At 44.5% G+C, this 22,372-nt stretch overlaps 1 protein-coding gene across 2 annotated transcripts; it reads left to right on the top strand.

Moving 5' to 3' along the window:
- Positions 1-22,141, top strand: LOC130682255 (uncharacterized). Of its 2 annotated transcripts, none has more exons than XM_057496463.1 (2): positions 1-946; positions 21,803-22,141. In XM_057496463.1, the coding sequence occupies exons 1-2, from the start codon at positions 423-425 to the stop codon at positions 21,933-21,935; spliced, it is 657 nt and encodes a 218-aa protein (XP_057352446.1). In that variant the 5' UTR covers positions 1-422; the 3' UTR covers positions 21,936-22,141. The 2 variants fall into 2 exon arrangements, 1 of the variants encoding a protein (XP_057352446.1); XR_008995479.1 differs by lacking the exon at positions 1-946 and adding an exon at positions 3,787-3,893.
- Positions 22,142-22,372: the final 231 nt, after the last annotated feature.

Here is a 22,372-nt window from a genome sequence, read left to right as displayed (position 1 = left end):
AGCACTTTGTTGCCATTCCCTGGAGGACCGGGAAGAGCACACTGGGGCGCACCCTCCGGTGTTGTGGTGTAACTGCAAAGACATGGCTTTCGAGTAGCTTAAGCAAGGCGTGAATGTGCTGGAGGGGCCACGGACACCTGGAGAAGCAGGGAACCGTGCAGAGCCGAAAGGAAGGGCTGATCTAGGCCTGGAGCTGCGGGCACGGGCTGGGGCACCGGGCCGCCTCCGCCTGCTCCTTTTCTGCTTGGTCCTCACTGCAGAGCGTGTGCACACCGTTCGTGCAGCCGCTGCAGGGACTGCGCACCTGGGGCTGTCTTGCAGAACACGGAGGGTTGGGCGGGGCGGGGCATCATCTTGCAGAGTCGGGTTTGGGGGATGGAGAGTGTGGGGCTGGCGGTGGGTGCCAAACGCCGAAAGTGCTTATGCCGCCGAACGGAGCCACTAGACACGGTCAGCAGGGTAGACGGTTAAATGTCAGCACCATAAGCAGAACCTGCCCCTTGCTCGCTCTGGAGAATGACGGTACCCTAATGTCAGGCTCGGGTGTGAAGTTTGAGGGGGGAGGACATGGCGCCCCAACCCAGGCTGGGGAGGCATCAGGTCCCTGGAGCCACGCCTGTGGGGTCGAGATGCGCTTGCGGGCCTGTGAGTGGACGAGCGTGAACCTGCACGTCAGGTCTCTAGTGAGCTGCCAGCCCTTCTCCGTCTTTTTCCGTTACTTCCCGTCTCTCTCCGCCATTCTCCGTGTCTTTCCGTCAGTCTTCGTCATCCCCCGCCTCTCCTCGCCAATCTCCGTCTCCGTCAATTTCCGCCTCTGTCCGTCTCTCGCCGCGCAGGTCCGCCGGTGGCCGTGGCTCTCCGTAGATTCCTGTGTTCACAGGCGCACGGTTCGCCCTGCTCCTGGCGCGTCCTGCCTCTGTGCTGAGGCGCAGCAGCTCGTAGCCGGGTCAGCCGCCCGTTGCTGTCTGCGTGTCTGTCCCTTCTGCCCTGCAGCCTCCCCCCGGGGGCTCCCTTCCGGTCCGTCCCCGCGCCGCGCGGGGCTCCGTTACCTGCCGGCCCCCCGGGAGGGGCTCAGCTCATTCCCTGCCCCCGTCACCCGCCTGTCGCTGGCGGGCCGTTCCCCGTCCTGTCGCTTTGCCGCCTCCCCGCCCACACCGCCTGGACTCAGGACAACTCCTGCCTTCCTCCTGAGGCTCCCTCACCCTCAGCCCCGTGCTCTTCTCCGGGCTCCTGGACCGCGGGCGCCGGCGGAGCTACCATCACCAGGGAGGCGGGGAGGGAATTCTAGGGGTCAGGGTTAGGGTGCGGGTCAGGGAACAGGTACTGGTCAGGGTACGGGTTAGGGTATCTGTGGGAGCTGCATGTGCTCAGTGGACCACGCAGGGGAATGTGTGTGTGTGTGTGTGTGTCACAGTCTGTGTTGCCAATCTGAAAAGAAACACCTGCAGAGAGGCAACCTAGAGTTTAGTTGGGATTACATAATTTCAGTTTGGAGAGCACATATTCAGGTAGGTACCCAAATAGCGTTCCCAGTTGTAGGGTGAAAAAAGGGGTCCTATGAGAGAAAGGAAGACGGGCAGTTAGATGAACTAAAAAGAGAAAAGAACTTTCTATGGGTGTTAAGACAAGCCGATATACTCTGTGTTACATATTGGCCACTGAGTCTATCTTGTGGAAGTCCACATCCATCACACTTGTCATCAGATGCCTGTCCTCCTGCTGGCCACTCAAACAATGGCTGTTTTGCGCATTCCAAACGTTTGTGGGTGAGGTGACTTCTCGCCAGCTGCCGCTCCACCTCCGTTCTGATACGGCTCCAGTAGTGCCCGTCTTTCACAATGTTCATGCACCTAGCTATAAAGATTTGTGTGTGAAACTTCTGACATCCACACCAAGCTGCAGGTCTCCAACTTGATCCATGATCGCATAGATCTTGTAACCTTCTCCCCTTGTTTACCTGTAACTTCTGCCTCCAACAGGGAGAAACCTGGCTCCAACTATGTGTTACTTACATAATCCACTGCTCATCCCAGATTACAGATGTAGTGTTTTCAGGGTTGTCAGCAAGGACCTGCATCAAAATAGCTGATAAAACACAGTCCCCTATCTGTGTACAGTACATTTTCCCTTTAGTCAACAGATTCTGTTCTTTTCCCAGTTTCCTTAGGTTTCACCACCAACAGTGAGCTTTCCCCCAGACATTTCTAATACAGTTAGATTCTTTGTTAAATTTTGTATTCCACCCTTGGACACTCTCGCATCCTAACTGACTTAATTTGAATAGATTATGATTTAATTGTTGGGCTCTAAGGATCTATGGGTTTAGACAAACACATAGTGGCCAGTGTCCCTCACTGGAGGGTCCCATGGGACACTCCAGACTCCCCACCATGACCCGTTACCGCCTCCGTAGCTGTGCCTTGTCCAGAGCGTCATGTACACGGGGTCCCACAGTGTGTGGCCTCTTCAGGTTGGCTCCTGTCACTTAGCATCATGCACACAGATTCACCCACGTCTCTGCATGGGTTGGCGGTTCCTTCCTTTCTGTTGCTGAATAGTTTCCATTCCTTGTGTAAGGGGGGCAGAATATCCCCCCTGCCCTTCTCGGTTCCTGCCTGAGACAGCTGCTCCTCCTGCCCACAATAAAGAATGCTCAACAGGAGAAAAGCAGACAGAAATGTAATGACATGTGTACTTCCCGTGTGCATGGGAGATACCCAGGAACACTGAGTAGCTCCCTAAAATGACCCAAGTTACCACCTTAAAAGCTATCTTCAGCTAAAAACCAGAAAGGTGTTAGGGAAGGAGGGAAGCTAGGTTACTGGGAGGTTATCAGGCAAAATAGGATAAACACAAGTGCATGGTTGTCATGCAAATTTGAACGGAGGCCAAACTCCACTGATAAAAGTTTCTAGAGATTTGGTTATCCTTCCATTCCTAGTACAGAGGGAGGCACCCTTACACATGTGGATTTCCTGCATAAAAGCAAATGCTCCTCATAACAGGGCAGCTTTTCAATTTCCAGAGATTATCCTCTGCTTTTAAAAATAGTTAATCAGCTGAACATAATCCTGTTCCAAAGAGGCATAGTCTGCCCCCCTTCCCGTGGGTGTACCACAATTTGCGTACCCATTCATCTACCGGAGAACATTCTGACATCTCTTAAGTTTTTAGCCATTGTGCTGCTGCATAAAATTGCATGATGGTTATGGCTGGGATAGTGTCTCAAAGCAGTTGTTTAAATATGGGAGGTGCACCTCTGGGATCCTAAGGTGAGAATCTTTTTCTAATGGTAAAAATTTTTTAAATGGTTCTTTTTTGTTTTATGGATTTCTGTATATCTTGAGTACGAATCCTTTATCAAATACATATTTTGTAAATATTTTCTCCCAGTTTCCGTCTTGTCTTTGGGTTCTCCGAACAAGGTTTTTAGAGTAGACGATTTTAATTATATAAAGCCCACGTGATTAGTTATTTTTCTTTTGTGGATAGACTTTTGGTGTTGACTGTTAAAAGTTATCAGCAAGATTGTGCAGGTTTTCTAGCTTTTAACTAAAATTTTTATAATTTTACATCTAAAATTTGTCTATGGACAATTCTGAGTGAGTTTTGGTGTAAGCTGTAAAGCCTGTGTCTACCTTCATTTCAGTCCGTACGGTCTCCAACGAATTGGAGAAGACACGGAACAGTCCTGCCCATTGGGAATTTGAATTAACAAAGATTTGTGGTTCATCCGTTTAACCACGAGGTGGCGCCTCTGCTCCTATCAGGCCCCGGGACTGCCGCTCTCCTAATGGGAGCCGGGATTCCTTGGGCTCCGCTGCGGCCCCGGGACCCCGCCGGCCGCGTCCGCAGTGACAGCTTGGTTTCCTCTGGAGCCGCGGGACAGAAAGGTGAGGAGAGGCTTCTCGTGCACTGCCTGCCAAGCGCTCCCCTACAGGGGCCGGGGGAGGAAAGGCCTGCAGCGGGGAACGGGGTCTTCGCGGAGTTTGGGGGCACGGCGGGCGCGGGTGATTTCGGGCTGCAGGCGTGGTGGGCGGTGCTCTGGGCGAGTTCGGGGCGCGGGTGAGTTCAGGCCGGGGCACGGCGGGGCCGAGGCGGGTGCGCGGCGCCCAGCGCGTCCCCAAGAGCCTGTGTCTCTGCGCCACGCGCCCCGGGCCCCATGCGGCGGGTGGATTGGCTGCACCTGCGGGACACCCTCCGGCTCCAGGCGTCCTTCCTAACGAGGCTCTGAGACGGGAGTGGGGCAGGGAACTTGGCTGCTGAGGCGGCTTGTTTACCGGAGCCGCAGCTCTTGCTGTGCGCTGAGCACACCAGGCTGTTTCCAGGGAAGGGCCCCCGGGGAAGGGGCCGCCTTGGAGACCCCCGAGGCGCATTGAGGCGCTGACCCAGCCTGGCTCCCCAAGGGCGGCCCCTACCCACAGTCTAGGACCAGGGCTTCGTGGTCGCCTCCTCAGGCAGAGCGGGTTTTGGGGGGCTGAGGGTGTCCAGTGCCTGTTTCCACACCCGCGTCTGCCTCGGCGCCACACGGGGTCTCAGTTGCTGCAGCACCGCAGTGTAGTGGGAAGTCTAGGCACGACGCCCCAACTCTGCTTTCCAAGGATGGTGTGGGGATGAGGTCCTGTGGGGTTCCATCCAGCCTGTAAGGTGTCTGCTTCTGTGAGAAGTGCCATGGAATTTCGGTGAGGGTGGCACGGATTCTGCACGTTGCTGTGGGCAGAGGAGACTTGTCATAATCTAACTCTTCCCGTCCACGTCCGCAGCGTCCACAGTTTTCAGAGCTCAGGCCTCCCGCGTCCTTGGTTAAGTTTCTTCTTAGGTACTTGTAACTCCAGGGGAAATTTCTGGGGCAAAGTACCTTTGAACCAAAATCAGTCAAAGGGAGAAATAAAGTGGGAGAAACCAGTTTATTACTTACTAGCAGCCATACACTACTGCTCGCCAGTGTCTCTCACAACCTGGCAGAAGAAGGGGCCCCGCCCAACTTCTCCAGTCCAGATATGCCCTCCCTCACCCTTGTAATTACCTGTTGATATAGAGATGGACTACTTCTCTCCACCCCTTGGAAACCACCTACTGATGAGATGCACTGAGGCCAGGCAAGAGATTCTGGAAATACTGCAATTTTACCCACAACACTTTATACTTTATGATGCAGTTTTAAAGGGCATTGCTTTCTTAATCTCTCTGATGGTTGGTTATTAGTGAATACAAGCAACCGATTTTTTAATGTTGGTTTCGTATCTTAGAAGTTTATTGAATTCATTTTTAGTTCTAATAAGGTCTTTGGTGGAGTGGTGTGGGAAACTGGAATTCTAAAATCCCACTGTTTGTACAGCAGGTCATCCCAATGACTAAGGCCCAGTGGCTACAGGGTATCCTCTAATGACTCCTGGACCCCTGTAAGCTGAGTAGCGCCCCCTTCTGGTGAACTGGATGGGGAGGGCTTGGCCCCTGTTGACGCGGTGTGATGCTTTTCTCATGGTTGTTTTGCAAAGTAAATTAATTTCCAGCAATTTCAAGCATACAGAAAACTTGCAGTGTCAGTACAAATTCTCTTTATACTGAATTCACCAGCGCCTCACTCACTTTACCACAGTTGCCACTTCACACAAAATGCTGGAGCGCCTACCCCAAACAGGGACACATTCCCAGGGAACCACCACCTGACCCCAAATAAGGGAAGTCTTAGGGTCTCCACATGATAATCCAATGCACAGACCCACCGCAGCCATCACCACGCGCCCCAGCTGTTTGCACACGTCTTTCTATCCTGAGGCAGTTTCCTTTTTCTGGAACCGTTCCCGAGACTTTACCTCAGTTGGGCTCTCCAGGACCTCACATAAGTGGGATCACATAATATTTGTTCTTCTTTGAGGGGTGCATTTCACTGAGCATAATGGTTTTAGGGTCCATCTGTGTAGCATGTTCTAGGACTCCTTGTTTACTTTGCTGTGTAGAGACCATATTTTTTTCATGTGTCTCTGGACACCCAGGTCATCTCCACCTTTTGGCTGTTGTGAGTCATGCAGCTGTGAACATGGGTGTGCAAATATCTAAGTCCCTGCTTTCATGTCATTTGAGCAAATGCCCAGAAATGGAATTGCTAATCATATGTTAATTCTGTGCTCGAGTTTCTGGGGATGCCCCCCACACTGTTTTAATTAATTAATTAATTAATTTTTATTAAGGCATGATTGATATACACTCTTATGAAGGCATGAAAAACCAATGTGGTTACTACATTTACCCATATTATCAAGTCTCCACCCATACCCCAGTGCAGTCACTGTCCATCAGTGCAGTAAGACACCACAGATCCACTATGTGCCTTCTCTGTGCTACATTGTCCTCCCCGTGACCCCCAGACCATGTGTACTAAACATAATACCCCTCAATCCCATTCTCCCTCCCTCCCCACCCGCCCTCCCACACCCCTCCCCTTTGGTAACCACTAGTTCATTCTTGGAGTCTCCGAGTCTGCTGCTATTTTGTCCCTTCAGTTTTGCTTCATTGTTATACTCCATAAATGAGGGAAATCATTTGGCATTTGTCTTTCTCCGACTGACTTATTTCACTGAGCATAATGTCCTCCAGCTCCATCCATGTTGTTGCAAATGGTACCCACACACCGTTTTCAAAGCAGCCTTGGACCATTTTTCTTTATTTCTATATTTGGCAGAATAATGCAGTTTATGGATCAACCCTGTTTTGTTCATCCATTCACCCCTTGAAGGGCATTTGAGTTGTTTCTACCTTTTTGCTGTGGTGAGCAGTGCTGCCAAGAACTCATGGGCCAGTTTCTGTTTGAACAGTTTTTTCATTTCTTTGGGGTATTTATCTAGGAGTGGGTGTTTACCCACAATTAGGTAATTGTATTATATATTATGAGGAAATGCCAAGCTGTTGTACACAAGCTGCATGTTTTATATTTCCACAAGTAAGGGTTAGGGGCTCCAATTCTTCTACATTCTTGGCAACATGTGATTTTGAATATTCCTGAGTACGGCCACTGCTTTGTGCTTGCAGGGGATGGTCACTGTGGTTTAATTTGCATTTCCATAGCAAGTAATGCTGTGTTCATGTGCTTGTTGAACGTTTGTATGTCTTGTTTGGAATTTTTCATCCACTTTAAACATTTGGGTGTTGTCTTGTTGCCTTGTACAAGTTTGCGGTGTTTTCTGGGTTACAGGCTCTTGTCAGATGTACAATGTGGAGATATTTTCTTCCATTCTGTGGCTGTTTTTCACTTCCTGGTTGGTGACTTTTGATGCAGAAAAGTTTTTAATTTGGGGGAATTCTGATTTATGCTTTCTTCCGTTGCTTGTCCTTTGGTGTCAAATCTGAGAAACCATGGCTAAATCCAAGGTCATGAACGTTTATCCTCATGTTTTCTTCTGGAGTCTATACTTTTACCTATTATGTAAGCCCTTTGTTTTGAGTTAATTTTTGTATGGGACATGAGTTAAGGGTTCAGTTTCATCCCTCCGTACATGGACAGTCATTTGCCCAGCACCATTTGCTGAAAAGACCATTCTTTCCCTAATTTAATGTTGTCCACCCTTGTTAGAAAGCAATTGACTGTAGATGGTTGGGGTCACTTCTGGGCTTTCCACTCAGTTTTGTTGATCTATACATACAGTTGACCTTTGACAACATGGGGTTTTGTGTAGCTGACATCCCACAGAGTCAGAATCCACATAAAATATCTCACTCCCCCAAACTTAAGTATTATCCTTAATCTGATTGCCTATTTTGACTGACTTACCAATAATATAAAGTCAATTAACACGTATTTTGTACATCATACATGTTTTGTGCTGTATTCTAATAGTAAGGTAAGCTAGAAAAAAGCAAATGTTTCAAATCGTCTTAAGCCTTTAAACATTTTTTCTATATATTTGTGGAAAAAAATCCCCTCAGGTGCACCTGGGCAGTTCACACCCCTGCTGTCCATGGGCCAACTGTGTATGTTTATGCCAGTGTCACAGTGTTTTATTTGCTGTTACTTTGTACTAAGATTAGATATTGGGGGCCATGAGCCTTCAGCTTCGATTTTCTTTGTCAAGATTGTTTTCAAGGACTCTTTGGGTTCCCTTGAAATTCCACGTGTCAGGATCAGCTGGTACATTGAAGCCTGTGAATTTTCAAAGAAATCACGTTGACTCTGTAGGTTGCATTTGTGTCACTGCCACCTTAACAGTATTTAAGTCTTTCCATCAACATGAGTAGACTTTACATGTATTAAATCTTTCTTAGTTTTTAAATTATCAATGTTTTATAATTTTCAATATACAACATTTGCACATTAAGTCTATTCTTAGTATTTTATTAATGTTCTCATTTAATGTGGAATTTTAAAAAAGACAGGCTTCTCCTCTGAGCACAAGGCTCTTTCCATCACTCTGGGGGAGGGGCCTTCACTCCCCACCCAGAGCTGCAAACAGACAGAGACACAGCCTGTCAGACCCTCAAATAGCCGTGGAAGCTGATACTTGTCAGTATAGCTAAATCGGCCTTTTAGTTGGAAACTCAGTCTGTACATCTTGTGGTCACACATTATACGTTATATTTTTTTGTATAACTCAATTTAGTTTCTGTTTTATATCCTCCTCCTCCTGGAATAGTGGAAACACAACTTACCAACCCTCTCTCTGGGATGTGCTACCGTGAACATGAAAGTACAGTAGAAAAAATGTATGTTGGTCTGTGCCTCAATCCTGACACTGGGCTCCTAAAGCTCTAGGGATTTCCTGAGTAATAGAGGCATCTTTTGTTCTAATAGGTGGTTCTGGGTGGGTTCTTCTGGGTGTCTGACAGGCAGAAAGCCCAAGCCATGATTAGAAGCTTGAGATTTTCAGTCTCACCCCTCCATTCTCCAGAGAAAGGGGAGGGGATAAAAATGGAGTTAATAATACGTCATACCGGTGTCTCAAAATATGGATTTTGGAGAGCTTCCAGGTTGGCGAACGCATCCATGTTGTGTACTGGGAGGGCGATGCGTTCCAACCCCACAGGGAAGAATGAAGCCTTCTGCTGGCCCAAGGCCGATGCCTTTATAATCCCAACGAAGCTGTTGGAAACCATTTCTCACGTGGGGTAGACCTGTTACCTCCATTGATCAAGGCACCAGCTTCACTGGGGAAATCACTGTACAGTTCACTGTACAAGTTGTAGTGAAATGTAATGGATGTACCCCAATTTGCCAAAGCATTCATCTGCTGAAACACATCCTGATTTCTTTAAGTTTTTAGCCTTTATGAATAGAGCTATTGTGTAGAATTGCATGGTGGCATTTTTGGGGCATAGTTTTTCAAAGCAGTTGTCTAAATACTGGTGATGTAATTCTTGGATGTTAAGGTGAGACTTTTTTAAAATTGTAAAATATTGTATTATTTTATTTTATTATTTATTTATTATTATTTTTTTGAGAGGGCATCTCTCATATTTATTGATCAAATGGTTGTTAACAACAATAAAATTCTGTATAGGGGACTCAATGCACAATCATTAATCAACCCCAAGCCTATTTCTCAACAGTCTCCAATCTTCTGAAGCATAACGAACAAGTTCTTACACGGTGAACAAGTTCTTACATAGTGAATAAGTTCTTACATGGTGAACAGTGCAAGGGCAGTCATATCACAGCAACTTTTGGTTTTGATCACACATCATGAACTATAAACAATCAGGTCAAATATGATTATTCGTTTGATTTTTATACTTGATTTAAATGTGATTCCCACATTTCTCCCTTATTATTATTATTATTAATAATAATAAAATGCTGACGTGGTAGGTAGATGCAAAAGAAAGGTAGAAAACATAATATAGTGCTGTAAGAGGGCAAATGTAGATGATCAGGTGTGTGCCTATAGACTAAGTATTAATCCAAGCTAGAGAAGGGCAACAAAACATTCACGGATGCAGAAGATTCTCTCTCAAAACAGGGGTGGTGGTGAGGTTCTAAGCCTCACCTCTGTTGATCCCCAATTTCTCACCTGATGCCCCCCCTGCGCCTGTGCCTGTCTAGGTTGTTCCTCCCTTGAGGAATCTTACCCTTCTCTGGCTAACCAGTCATCTTCCAGGGCCATACTGGGAAATGTAAAGTTGGTAACTGAGAGAGAAGAAATATTATTTGAAAGGTTAGCTTTTTACTTCTTTGCATATTTATGCCCTGTGGCTTCTATGCCCAGCATTTGTCTTGAGGTATTTTTTCTACTTGGAAGAATTATGATACACAGTAATTTCAATATGAGGCACGAATTCTACTAAAGGGTTGTAATTGGGAAGGAAGAAGAAAAGCTATAGAAGTAGAAGATGGAAGGAAACATGGGAAGATTATTTCTTTGACATATCTTCTTGTAGAGTTACATAAGCATGTATAGGTTTTAAACTACTAATTAAATTGTGTACACACATTAACATAATAGGAATACAGCTACATAACAAAAGCAGACCTACAATTACCAGCCATATCCAGTGAAACCAAAAAAACCAGTTAGGCACCTTAGGCATTTGTGAAAACTTATCAATGATATGATGGATATTGTCTAACTGAATTTGAATAGTTTGAGAAAAATCAGACAAATAAAAACAACACATTCCTGGGAACTGTTCACATCTCATATGTTCTTTTAGCAGTAGATAGTCTATAGTTGCACGATTTTGGAGTGCTGCAACTTGCACTTCTCCTAATTCTTGGTTGAGTTCCAACAGTATAGATCCAGTCAAATTTGTTGTTTTACTGTATGCACAGGCCAGCTTAGATATCTCCTTCTTCATTCCAATGGCAAGTCCAGGAACCGGTGGGATGAATGCAGCTACAACTGCAACAGGGCCAGGATCTTTGTTGAAGTTTTTTGATGATCATCTTCTGGAATGACTCTTCCAGAGAATGTTGATGTTGGAAGTTCTTCTTCATATCGTATCTTAATTCATTTTTCTGGGTAGCCAAGTTAGGCTTTGATCCTCTGTATAAACACAAACAAACCCCCTGCATTGATATGCCCTTTATACCATTGTGAAGAACCTATTGGAGATCACCACACAGGAACTGCCTTCTTTTCTTTTTTTTAAGAAAAAGGAATATTATCATAAAAATGTACTTCCATAGTCGATCATCTGACACCCTTTAAATGATCAAAAGTAAGGATATTTAAAGCATGCATTAATCGGTGATTTGCAGTTAGTTTTATCCTGTCAGGGAGTAATCCCCCTTTTCTTTCTTTTTTTATCATTAATCTACAATTACATGAAGAACATTATGTTTACTAGGCTCTCCCCTATACCAGGTCCCCCCTACAAACCCCCTTACAGTCACTGTCCATCAGTATAGCAAAATGTTGTATAATCACTACTTGTCTTCTCTGTGTTGTACAGCCCTCCCCTTTCTCCCACCTCCCCATTATGCATGGTAATCATAATATCCCCTTTATTCTCCCCCCCCCTTATCCCTCCCTACCCACCCATCCTCCCCAGTCACTTTCCCTTTGGTACCTGTTAGTCCATTCTTGGGTTCTGTGATTCTGCTGCTGTTTTGTTCCTTCAGTTTTTCCTTTGTTCTTATACTCCACAGATGAGTGAAATCATTTGGTATTTCTCTTTCTCCACTTGGCTAATTTCACTGAGCATAATACCCTCTTGCTCCATCCATGTTGTTGCAAATGGTAGGATTTGTTTTCTTCTTTTGGCTGAATAATATTCCATTGTGTATATGTACCACATCTTCTTTATCCATTCATCTACTGATGGACACTTAGGTTGCTTCCAATTCTTGGCTATTGTAAATAGAGCTGCGATAAACATAGGGGTGCATCTGTCTTTTTCAAACTGGAGTGCTGTGTTCTTAGGGTAAATTCCTAGGATTGGATTCCTGGGTCGAATGGTAAGTCTATTTTGAGCGTTTTGAGGAACCTCCACACTGCTTTCCACAATGGTTGAACTAATTTACATTCCCACCAGCAGTGTAGGAGGGTTCCCCTTTCTCCACACCTCACCAACATTTGTTGTTGTTTGTCTTTTGGATGGTAGCCATCCTTACTGGTGTGAGGTGATACCTCATTGTCGTTTTAATTTACATTTCTCTGATAAATAGTGATGTGGAGCATCTTTTCATGTGTCTGTTGGCCATCTGTATTTCTTTTTTGGAGAACTGTCTGTTCAGTTCCTCTGCCCATTTTTAAATTGGATTATTTGTTTTTTGTTTGTTGAGGTGGGTGAGCTCTTTATATATTTTGGACGTCAAGCCTTTATCGGATCTGTCATTTACAAATATATTCTCCCATACTGTAGGGTACCTTTTTGTTCTATTGATGGTGTCTTTTGCTATACAGAAACTTTTCAGCTTTATATAGTCCCACTTGTTCATTTTTGCTGTTGTTTTCCTTGCCCGGGGAGATATGTTCAAGAAGAGGTCACTCATGTTTATGTCTAAGAGGATTTTGCCTATGTTTTTTTCTAAGAATTTTATGGTTTCATGACTTACATTCAGGTCTTTGATCCATTTTGAATTTACTTTTGTGTATGGGGTTAGACAATGGTCCAGTTTCATTCTCCTACATGTAGCTGTCCAGTTTTGCCAGCACCATCTGTTGAAGAGACTGTCATTTCACCATTGTATATCCATGGCTCCTGTATCAAATATTAATTGACCACATATGTTTGGGTTAATGTCTGGAGTCTCTAATCTGTTCCACTGGTCTGTGGCTCTGTTCTTGTACCAGTACTAAATTGTATTGATTACTATGGCTTTGTAGTAGAGCTTGAAGTTGGGGAGTGAGATCCCCCCTACTTTATTCTTCTTTCTCAGGATTGCTTTGGCTATTAGGGTCTTTGGTGTTTCCATATGAATTTTTGAACTATTTGTTCCAGTTCGTTGAAGAATGTTGCTGGTAATTTGATAGGGATTGCATCAAATCTGTATATTGCTTTGGGCAGGATGGCTATTTTTATGACATTAATTCTTCCTAGCCACGAGCATGGGATGAGTTTCCATTTGTTAGTGTCCTCTTTAACTTCTCTTAAGAGTGACTTGTAGTTTTCAGTGTATAAGTCTTTCACTTCTTTGGTTAGGTTTATTCCTAGGTATTTTATTTTTTTTGATGCAATTGTGAATGGAGTTGTTTTCATGATTTATCTTTCTATTGGTTCATTGTTAGTGTATAGGAAAGTCACAGATTTCTGTGTGTTAATTTTGTATCCTGCAACTTTTCTGTATTCCGATATCAGTTCTGGTAGTTTTGGGGTGGAGTCTTTAGGGTTTTTTATGTACAATATCATGTCATCTGCAAATAGCGACAGTTTAACTTCTTCTTTACCAATCTGGATTCCTTGTATTTCTTTGTTTTGTCTGATTGCTGTGGCTGGGACCTCCAGTACTATGTTAAATAACAGTGGGGAGAGTGGGCATCCCAGTCTTGTTCCCGATCTCAGAGGAAAAGCTTTCAGCTTCTCGCTGTTTGGTATAATGTTGGCTGTGGGTTTATGATATATGTCCTTTATTATGTTGAGGTACTTGCCCTCTATACCCATATTGCTGAGAGTTTTTATCATGAATGGATGTTGAATTTTGTCAAATGCTTTTTCAGCATCTATGGAGATGATCATGTGGTTTTTGTCTTTCTTTTTGTTGATGTGGTGGATGATGTTGATAGATTTTTGAATGTTGTACCATCCTTGCATCCCTGGGATGTATCCCACTTGGTCATGGTGTATGATCCTTTTGATATATTTTTGAATTCGGTTTGCTAATATTTTATTGAGTATTTTTGCGTATACATTCATCAGGGATATTGGTCTGTAATTTTCTTTTTTGGTGTGGTCTTTGCCTGGTTTTGGTATTAGGGTGATGTTGGCTTCATAGAATGAGTTTGGGAGTATTCCCTCCTATTCTATTTTTTGGAAAACTTTAAGGAGAATGGGCATTATGTCTTCTCTGTGTGTCGGATAAAATTCTGAGGTAAATCTGTCTGGCCCGGGGGTTTTGTTCTTGGGTAGTTTTTTTTTTTATTACCATTTCAATTTCTTTGCTCGTAATTGGTTTGTTTAACTTTTGTGTTTCTTCCTTGGTCAGTCTTGGAAGGTTGTTTTTTTCTAGGAAGTTGTCCATTTCTTCTAGGTTTTCCAGCTTGTTGGCATATAGGTTTTCATAGTAGTCTTTAATAATTCTTTGCCTGTCTGTGGAGTCTGTCGTGATTTTTCTGTTCTCATTTCTGATTCTGTTGATTTGTGTTGATTCTCTTTTTCTCTTAATAAGTTTGGCTAGAGGCTTATCTATTTTGTTTATTTTCTCAAAGAACCAGCTCTTGGTTTCATTGACTTTTGCTATTGTTTTATTCTTCTCAATTTTGTTTATTTCTTCTCTGATCTTTATTATGTCCCTCCTTCTGCTGACTTTAGGCCTCATTTGTTCTTCTTTTTCCAGTTTTGATAATTGTGATGTTAGACTATTCATTTGGGATTGTTCTTCCTTCTTCAAGTGTGCCTGGATCGCTATATACTTTCCTCTTAAGACTGCTTTCGCTGCGTCCCACAGAAGTTAGGGCTTTGTGTTGTTGTTGTCATTTGTTTCCATATATTCCTTGATCTCTATTTTAATTTGTTCATTGGTACATTGATTATTTAGGAGCATGTTGTTAAGCCTCCATGTGTTTGTGAGCCCTTTTTATTTCTTTGTAGAATTTATTTCTAGTTTTGTACCTTTGTGGTCTGAAAAGTAGGTTGGTAGAATTTCAATATTTTGGAATTTACTGAGGCTCTTTTTTGTGGGCTAGTATGTGGTCTATTCTGGAGAATGTTCCATGTGCACTTGAGAAGAATGTATATCCTGTTGCTTTTGGATGTAGAGTTCTATAGATGTCTATTAGGTCCATCTGTTCTACTGTGTTGTTCAGTGCCGCTGTGTCCTTATTTTCTGCCCTGTGGATTTATCCTTTGGGGTGAGTGGCGTGTTGAAGTCTCCTAAAATGAATGCATTGCAGTCTATTTCCCCCTTTAGTTCTGTAAGTATTTGTTTCACATATGCTGGTGCTCCTGTGTTGGGTGCATATATATTTAGAATGGTTATATCCTCTTGTTGGACTGAGCCCTTTATCATTATGTAGTGTCCTTCTTTATCTCTTGTTACTTTCTTTGTTTTGAAGTCTATTTTGTCTGATATTAGTACTGCAATCCCTGCTTTATTCTCTCTGTTGTTTGCCTGAAATATGTTTTTCCATCGCTTGACTTTTAGTCTATGCATGTCTTTGGGTTTGAGGTGAGTTTCTTGTAAGCAGCATATAGATGGGTCTTGCTTTTTTATCCATTCTATTATTCTGTGTCTTTTGATTGTTGCATTCAGTCCATTTACATTTAGGGTGACTATTGAAAGATATGTACTTATTGCCATTGCAGGCTTTAGATTCGTGTTTACCAACGGTTCAAGGTTAGCCTCTTTAGTATCTTACTGCCTAACTTAGCTCGCTTATTGAGCTGTTATATACACTGTCTGGAGATTCTTTTCTTCTCTCCCTTCTTATTCCTCCTCCTCCATTCTTCATATGTTGGATGTTTTGTTCTGTGCTCTTTTTAGGAGTGCTCCCATCTAGAGCAGTCCCTGTAAGATGCCCTGTAGAGGTGGTTTGTGGGAGGCAAATTCCCTCAACTTTTGCTTGTCTTTGAATTGTTTAATCCCTGCATCATATTTAAATGATAATCTCGCTGGATACAGTATCCTAGGTTCAAGGCCCTTCTGTTTCATTGTATTAAATATATCATGCCATTCTCTTCTGGCCTGTAGGGTTTCTGTCGAGAAGTCTGATGATAGCCTGATGGGTTTTCCTTTATAGGTGACCTTTTTATCTCTAGCTGCCTTTAAAACTCTTTCCTTGTCCTTGATCTTTGCCGTTTTAATTATTATGTGTCTTGGTATTGTCCTCCTTGGGTCCTTTCTGTTGGGGGTTCTGTGTATTTCCATGATCTGTTCGATTATTTGGGAGGAATAGCATTTTAATCCACACACCAGTAAGGGTCCTCTACCAATGGAGATAGATAATTTGTTCTGTGTTTTATAACCTTCTTCCCAAGGGAGAGAAAGAAGCTAAATAAATTTCACTCTTAGAAGTTAATTAGAAATGTCAGATCAGGGCAATGGTAAAGCACAGTTTACTGTTTGGTGCCAGCTCTCATAAATACAATTGAGAAGCATAGTCTGGATGATTGTAAACAGAATTCAATTTATTCTGTTTTCTGTTTGGAGCCTGGTATTTCTTGTAACTAATTACATTTACATGATCTGTTTGTTAATTGTTCAGAGGCAGCTGGTCCAAAATAAATGGAGAAAATGATAGTAATTTGTATTTTTTTATTATAATTAAAGTTACAGTAACAAGTTTGAGTCCTTACAATGTAGGGCAGTTATGTAACACTCTATTTCGCTTAATGTGTTCATGGAAAGTAAAGAATGTTGACACATTGGATTTGTTCAATTGTCTAGAACCCTGAAGTTAGCTGGAGTTGTCAACACTTCATTGTGGAAAAAAAAGGAAATCATTAGAAAAGATTGACAACTGACTTATTAAAACCCAAACAAAACTTCTTTTTTGAAGCAGTACACATTCAGTTTTAATCTCTTAGAATTAAAGAGGCACTTGGGCCTGTAAATAAAAAAAAATGTTCAGTTTTAATAGTATAAGGATGGACGAGTCATGTTTAAAAGATTTCAGCATCAGAATGGAAACAAAATGTCCTCTGGCATTGAGTTAACTAGAGAAATCAGTCTTGATAGCCTTAAAATCCAAGTATGCAAATAAGTTGGGGTTTGTTTTTATTTAAAGTAAAGCCAATTGTATTGTTACTGACAATATGAGCCACCACACATTGAATATTATCACATGCTTTGGTCATTCTGTAAACTCTTCAGTCCTCACAATGACACTGTGGGCTAGTTCCCTAGGGCTGCCACAACCAAGTACCACAGACTGGGCAGCTCGAGCAGCAGGCTTGTTCTTTCACAGTTCTGGGGTCGAATGCCCAGATCAAGGTGTTGACAGTGATGGTTGGCTCTTCCTGAGGGCTGTGAGGGAGGTGCCACCCCAGGCCCCTTTCCTTGGCTTATAGATGCCATCTTCCCCCTGTGTGTTCGTACCAGCTTCCTCTGTCCATGCCTGTGTCCACATTTCCCTCTTATAAGACACCAGTCCCATTACCTAAGGCCCATCCTAATGAGTTACATAAAGTTAATCATCTCTTTAGAGATCCTATCTCCAAATATGGTCACATTCTGGAGATCCTAACTCTATGGATTGGAGGGTTAGGACTTCAACATGGGAATTTTGAGAGAGGACCATGGAAGTCAACCAATGGAAGATCTATATTTCCCATTTTACAGCTGAGAAAATAGGCCTCAAAAGATTGCGACTCATCCTCCACCTCCAGATAGTGGTGGCAGAGTCTAGACTAATCAGATGTGTTGCCCAGAATCACAGTCAGATGGGTCTTTTCCTGTCATTGTCCCACTCAATTTCAGGCTTCCACATTCCCAGGGGGTTTATTACCTTACACCCACTACTCCTCCCGTTAGAGTAGGTAGACAGCACACGTAAGCAGGCAGGGGGAGGGGATGTCTGTCTAGTGCTTACATTCTGCACATTTCCTTGTGAGCTGTTCTTGTGGGATGAGGGCAGTGAGGGTATAGATAACAGACCAGCTGAAAATGGCTGGTTCCAACATGGAGAAGTTGACCTAAACCTCACCCCAAAATCATGCCCTCATTAATGGTAAAAATTGCACCTACCTATACCATGACAGTCCCAGTATGAACCAAATATAACCAAAACTCCCCTGGATGTGAGGGTAGAGCAAGTCCAAACCCCAAAAAGACCTCACCTGTTCCCTCTGAAACCTGAGCCCACTTAGTGAATGTTCATCTCCCTTTACATAACAAAGGCCCTTATTGTTTCCTCAGTGCTACTTCCTCTGATATGCCCTCACCACCTCGCAGGTCTGTATGTTCTCCTTTCTCTAAACTCCTAGTGCCCAGCTGCCTTTTGTGTCTGTTCTTGAGTTCTTCCTCACAGGAGGCCAAGGACCCATCTCTGGTAACACTCTGGTCTCTAGTTTTCTCCCCATCTGCAGCCTCCACCTCCCCTTTTTCCATCACACTGATCCCCACCTTCCAAAACTCACATGAAACACCACTGGCTTCCTATGAATCATTTACACTGTATCTCATAAAGGCTCTTGGAGCTTCCTGGGTATTGACCCACCACCCAATAAGTTAGACCAAGCAATGAGCTCGTGGGGAGCCTTGAAGAGGCCTCCAGGGTGATGTGTGCTCATGCCTGCCTGCGTCTGCCTCACAGCTCACCTCCTTGGTGAGCGTTTCCCAGCCCCTCCGAGCCCCCAGCAGCTCACACCCCCACAGGCCCAGGTGGACTTTTATCAGACACCAGAAATGCCTTATCATGAGCATTTATTGTCATATCTGCATCTCCACCAGACGGTAAGGTAGAAATGGTGTTTTATCATCTCTGAATCCCCAGGGCTTAGCATTTTGCATCATAGTTACTGGTGAGTATTTATTAATTGCCTGAATGAATGAATGATTTCCTGCCCTGTACATAAAAATACTTTCTCCACCCAGCTGAACGGTGCATACAATTATAATAGATATTATAATATGATATTTTTTTCTTTTGGTTCAAGAATTGGTGCTTATTAATGGATGAAGGCTCTTCAGATGTCTAAGCCTTAGGGGAGATGATGGATGTTAGGAGAGATGATTGCTTAGGGGCCTAATAATGGGTAAAGGAAGGGGAAGGTGCAGAAAGGTAATCAAACGATGAAAGGCACTTTCCTCCACTTTCTTCTGAGCAGCAGCTCGTTGCCATAGCAACAGCAGCCATTTGTGGTACTTCTTCCAGCTTCCTTCCTGCTGGTGAGGAGGAACTGAGAGCCACAACCTCTTCACACAGCAGGGCATTCTCCTGGCATCTCAGAGTGGAGCTGGGGTCAGACTCGGGGAGACGCAGCTTGAGCTAGACCAGCACGGGCAGCCAAGGGAAAAAGCTGAGCTGCCAGGAGGTGAAGTGAAGGCTGCTGGGAGGTGGAGGCTGCCAGAAGGTGGAGGCCGACTCTCAGCCCGAGTTTCACAGGAGTTGGGGAGTCAGCTGCCATGTTGGCAAATAATCACAGTTGGGCAACAGCCCTCAGAGGAGATTCCCCAGAGATCTTCTGACTTAATTGATTCTATATGACCTCCTGACTGCAAAATTGGGAGCTTCCAACAGCAATGGCAGTTTTCAAAGGGGAGCTGCTGACTCCAGTGGACACCCCACACAGCATTGTTTGCCAGAGCTTCCAATGACTTATTCTTGTCAACAGGGCCAGAGAATACTGTTCTAAACAGGAAATGAGAAGAACGCCAGATCTGTGAATAGGAAATTGTGCATGAGGAGGAGTCTTTGTCTCTATAGTGTGGAATTTGTAGTTCTCCTAATCACATCAACAGCTTTATTGCAAGATATGCCAATTTCTGTAGCAGAAATATGACTTAAAAATGCCAAAAACCGGTTATCATCTTTTTATTGTGTCATTTCTGCTTATTCTAAACCATCTCGAACCAACAGTCCTTTATTTGCAAGGATTGAGGACAGACAGGAATTGGGGTAATCCTGAATTACGTTTGATAGATTTATTAATCAATTTTACTTATTTATTGAAGTGTAACAAACAACTGGAATTGAAGACATAAGGAAATTGTGAATTCACAAAAATATTGGAACTTATAAAAGTTTTCTGTTAAAGAGAGTTATCTGTTCTATTAACACCAAAGGAAAACTTCTCCAAACAATTCCTGGAGCTGATCATGGCTCCCTGAGGAGCAGCACAGCAGGAACGTGTAATTCCATGGCAGCTCCTACCAAGTGCAGCCTCTCATTTTCAGCAGCAAGCCAAGGAATCTACTGAGCAGCCTGCTGTTGGCATTTATCCTTTCTCATTCTCACATCTGCTTCTCCAAGTATGATGCATTTAATAAACACGTTTATAAGCCAGTAATTTGTTTCTGGCACTATTTTTGCTTCTTTTTACACCAAAATTCATTCTTGGGGAGGAGATATGTTAATTATCTCATTGTTAAGTGACCTTTCTTTCTATGTTGTTACGAGATTTTACAGAGCATGCGAAAAAGCATGGTCTAAGAAATCAAGCTGTAGGGTGGCATTTTAAACCACAACAGTCAGAAGTGAAGCATCCAGCCAAGGGGGTGGGAGGGAGACCCCCCTCAGAGCATTCCCTAAGGACATCCCAGAGTTAAATAGCATCAGGAAATTGCTCTGGGTGTCTCATGACCTCTAGATGACAATGTGGTGTTTCATTTTAAGGCTATGTATTAAGGTGGAAAACCAAATAGAGCTAGTTCAATTTGGTTTATAAAATAGTCTATGAGTGAGGGGGAAGAAAAAGGAGGGAGGCTGAGAGGGAGACAGGTAGAGAGGACACAGTCTCTCGAGACCAGGCTGGAGCACCCCTCTGGCTCACCCACCACACTCTCTCACCTGCCCTTTTCATGGGGTGTCTTGAGTAATAGATGAGGTGGTCTCTGTGTAGAATTCATACAACAGCTCATGAAATGTCCTGAAGCAGATAGACGGTGTAATAAGAGGACTGCCGCCAAGCCCTGTCTTGGTGCTGCCCTTCATAAGATGCAGACTCATACCCTCCTTAGAGAGGAAGCCAGTACTGACACGGGGAGCAGGGAGTGTCACTTGAGATATTTGAGGTATTTACATTCTGTGCCGTGTTCCACACAGCTTACTACAAGAAAGCATACACAAAAATGTCAACATACTGTAGTAAGAACAAAGAATCAGGGCTAGGACAAAAAACCTGATAGGAGATGAACACCCAGGTTTAGGGACTTATGTAAGGGACAAGCCAGAAGGATGAGGCTATGGCTACACTCGAGTCTTGTTTGGTTCTGTATTTCCTGGCAGGACAGTAAAACAGGATGTGTTGCCCACGTGTGGCACAAGCTGACCGGTGGAGCTGGCCTGCCGGCACACGCCCACCTCTCACCTCTGTGCTGCCTGTGGAGAAGCCCTGCAGCAGGGGGCCCCGGCCTCAGGCCTCATGGTCTGTGAGAGCTTCTTGACGGTGGCATTTCAGCAGTGGCCTATTGGAGGCAATGGCTAGGGACAGAGCTTCAGGCCAGGGGCAAAGAAGGTCTTCAGGCATGCAAGGGTCTTCTGGTGCTCCAGGAGCAGCCTGACTCCCTCTGGTCCTGGCCTGCACCCTGTGTTCCCATGAGCACATGAGGAGAGAAAACATAGGGCTGCTTGAGAACACAGCCCAGCAGCCTTGTGATAAAACAGGCCCTTTAAGAAGCTTCCAGAAAGAAATGGCCTGTGCCTTTGGCTCCTGGTGGGACCCCACCCCTCAGTGACTCAGGGGCCAGGAGGGACCCCATCCCCCAGTGACTCAGGGGCCTGGAAGCTTATACCATGAAACCCAGAGCCAAGGATAAATCCCATTGCTCCGCTGCTGACACTCCATTCTGTCTGAGTTTTCATTTAATGTTCAGCCCAAGACTGACATAACACCTTTCTATTTTTCATCCGGAGAGCAAATATAAGGCTTTGAACAAGAGTAAAAAAGAGCCAAATGTGGCTATTCTTCGTTAAAACTTAGAGTGCCAAGGTCTAAACCCCAAGGAAGATGCTGAGGCCATAGCGGAAGACTCACTGCCCAGGAAAGGCAGAGAGAGGCGGAGAGAAGCGGAGAGCGACCGCCCCTGACCGTCTCTCTCTCTGACATTTTCCAGGTCTGGCTGTGGGGATCCTGGGCTGCGGCAGGAGTTCGCATCATGTCCCGGAGGCCACGTCTGTCACCCTGCAGCCCCCGCTGCTGTGTCTCAAGGCCCGCTGTCTCGGCCACGTTCATGCCAGGAGGGATGATGTGGGTCCTGTCTGCGCAGGGGACCTGGGGAAACATCGCAGACTCACCACTAACAGAAACAAAAATTCCCTATCTCATTTACTCTTCACTCAGACCCCTTGTAAGGACCTCTCCATCCCCATTTTGTACGTGAGGACATTGAGATTTAGAGAGATTATGTAGCTTGAAAGTGATTACAACCATTAAAAGATGTCTCAGGACGCAATCATGGTGCCTCCTGTCCGGGTGACGGTGGAAATGGCAAAAGCGCCCCCTTTAAAAAGACATGCATTTCCTACATATTCTAGTTGCTCCTGAGTAGCAAGGGGGTAGAAACCTCGAGGAGGTGCAAGGTAGTGGATGGAGGCAGAGTGGCCCTGGGGGCGCCAGGTGGATGGGAGTTGCCATCAGTCCTCACGGCATCCCTGGGAGGCATCGGCATCTTCCCCATTCGCTC

Source organism: Manis pentadactyla (assembly GCF_030020395.1).
Source record: "Manis pentadactyla isolate mManPen7 chromosome 15 unlocalized genomic scaffold, mManPen7.hap1 SUPER_15_unloc_1, whole genome shotgun sequence".
In the NCBI taxonomy this organism is placed as follows: Eukaryota; Metazoa; Chordata; class Mammalia; order Pholidota; family Manidae; genus Manis; species Manis pentadactyla.
The sequence above is the reverse complement of the archived record's forward strand: the minus strand, read 5'-3'. Positions and strand labels throughout refer to the sequence as shown.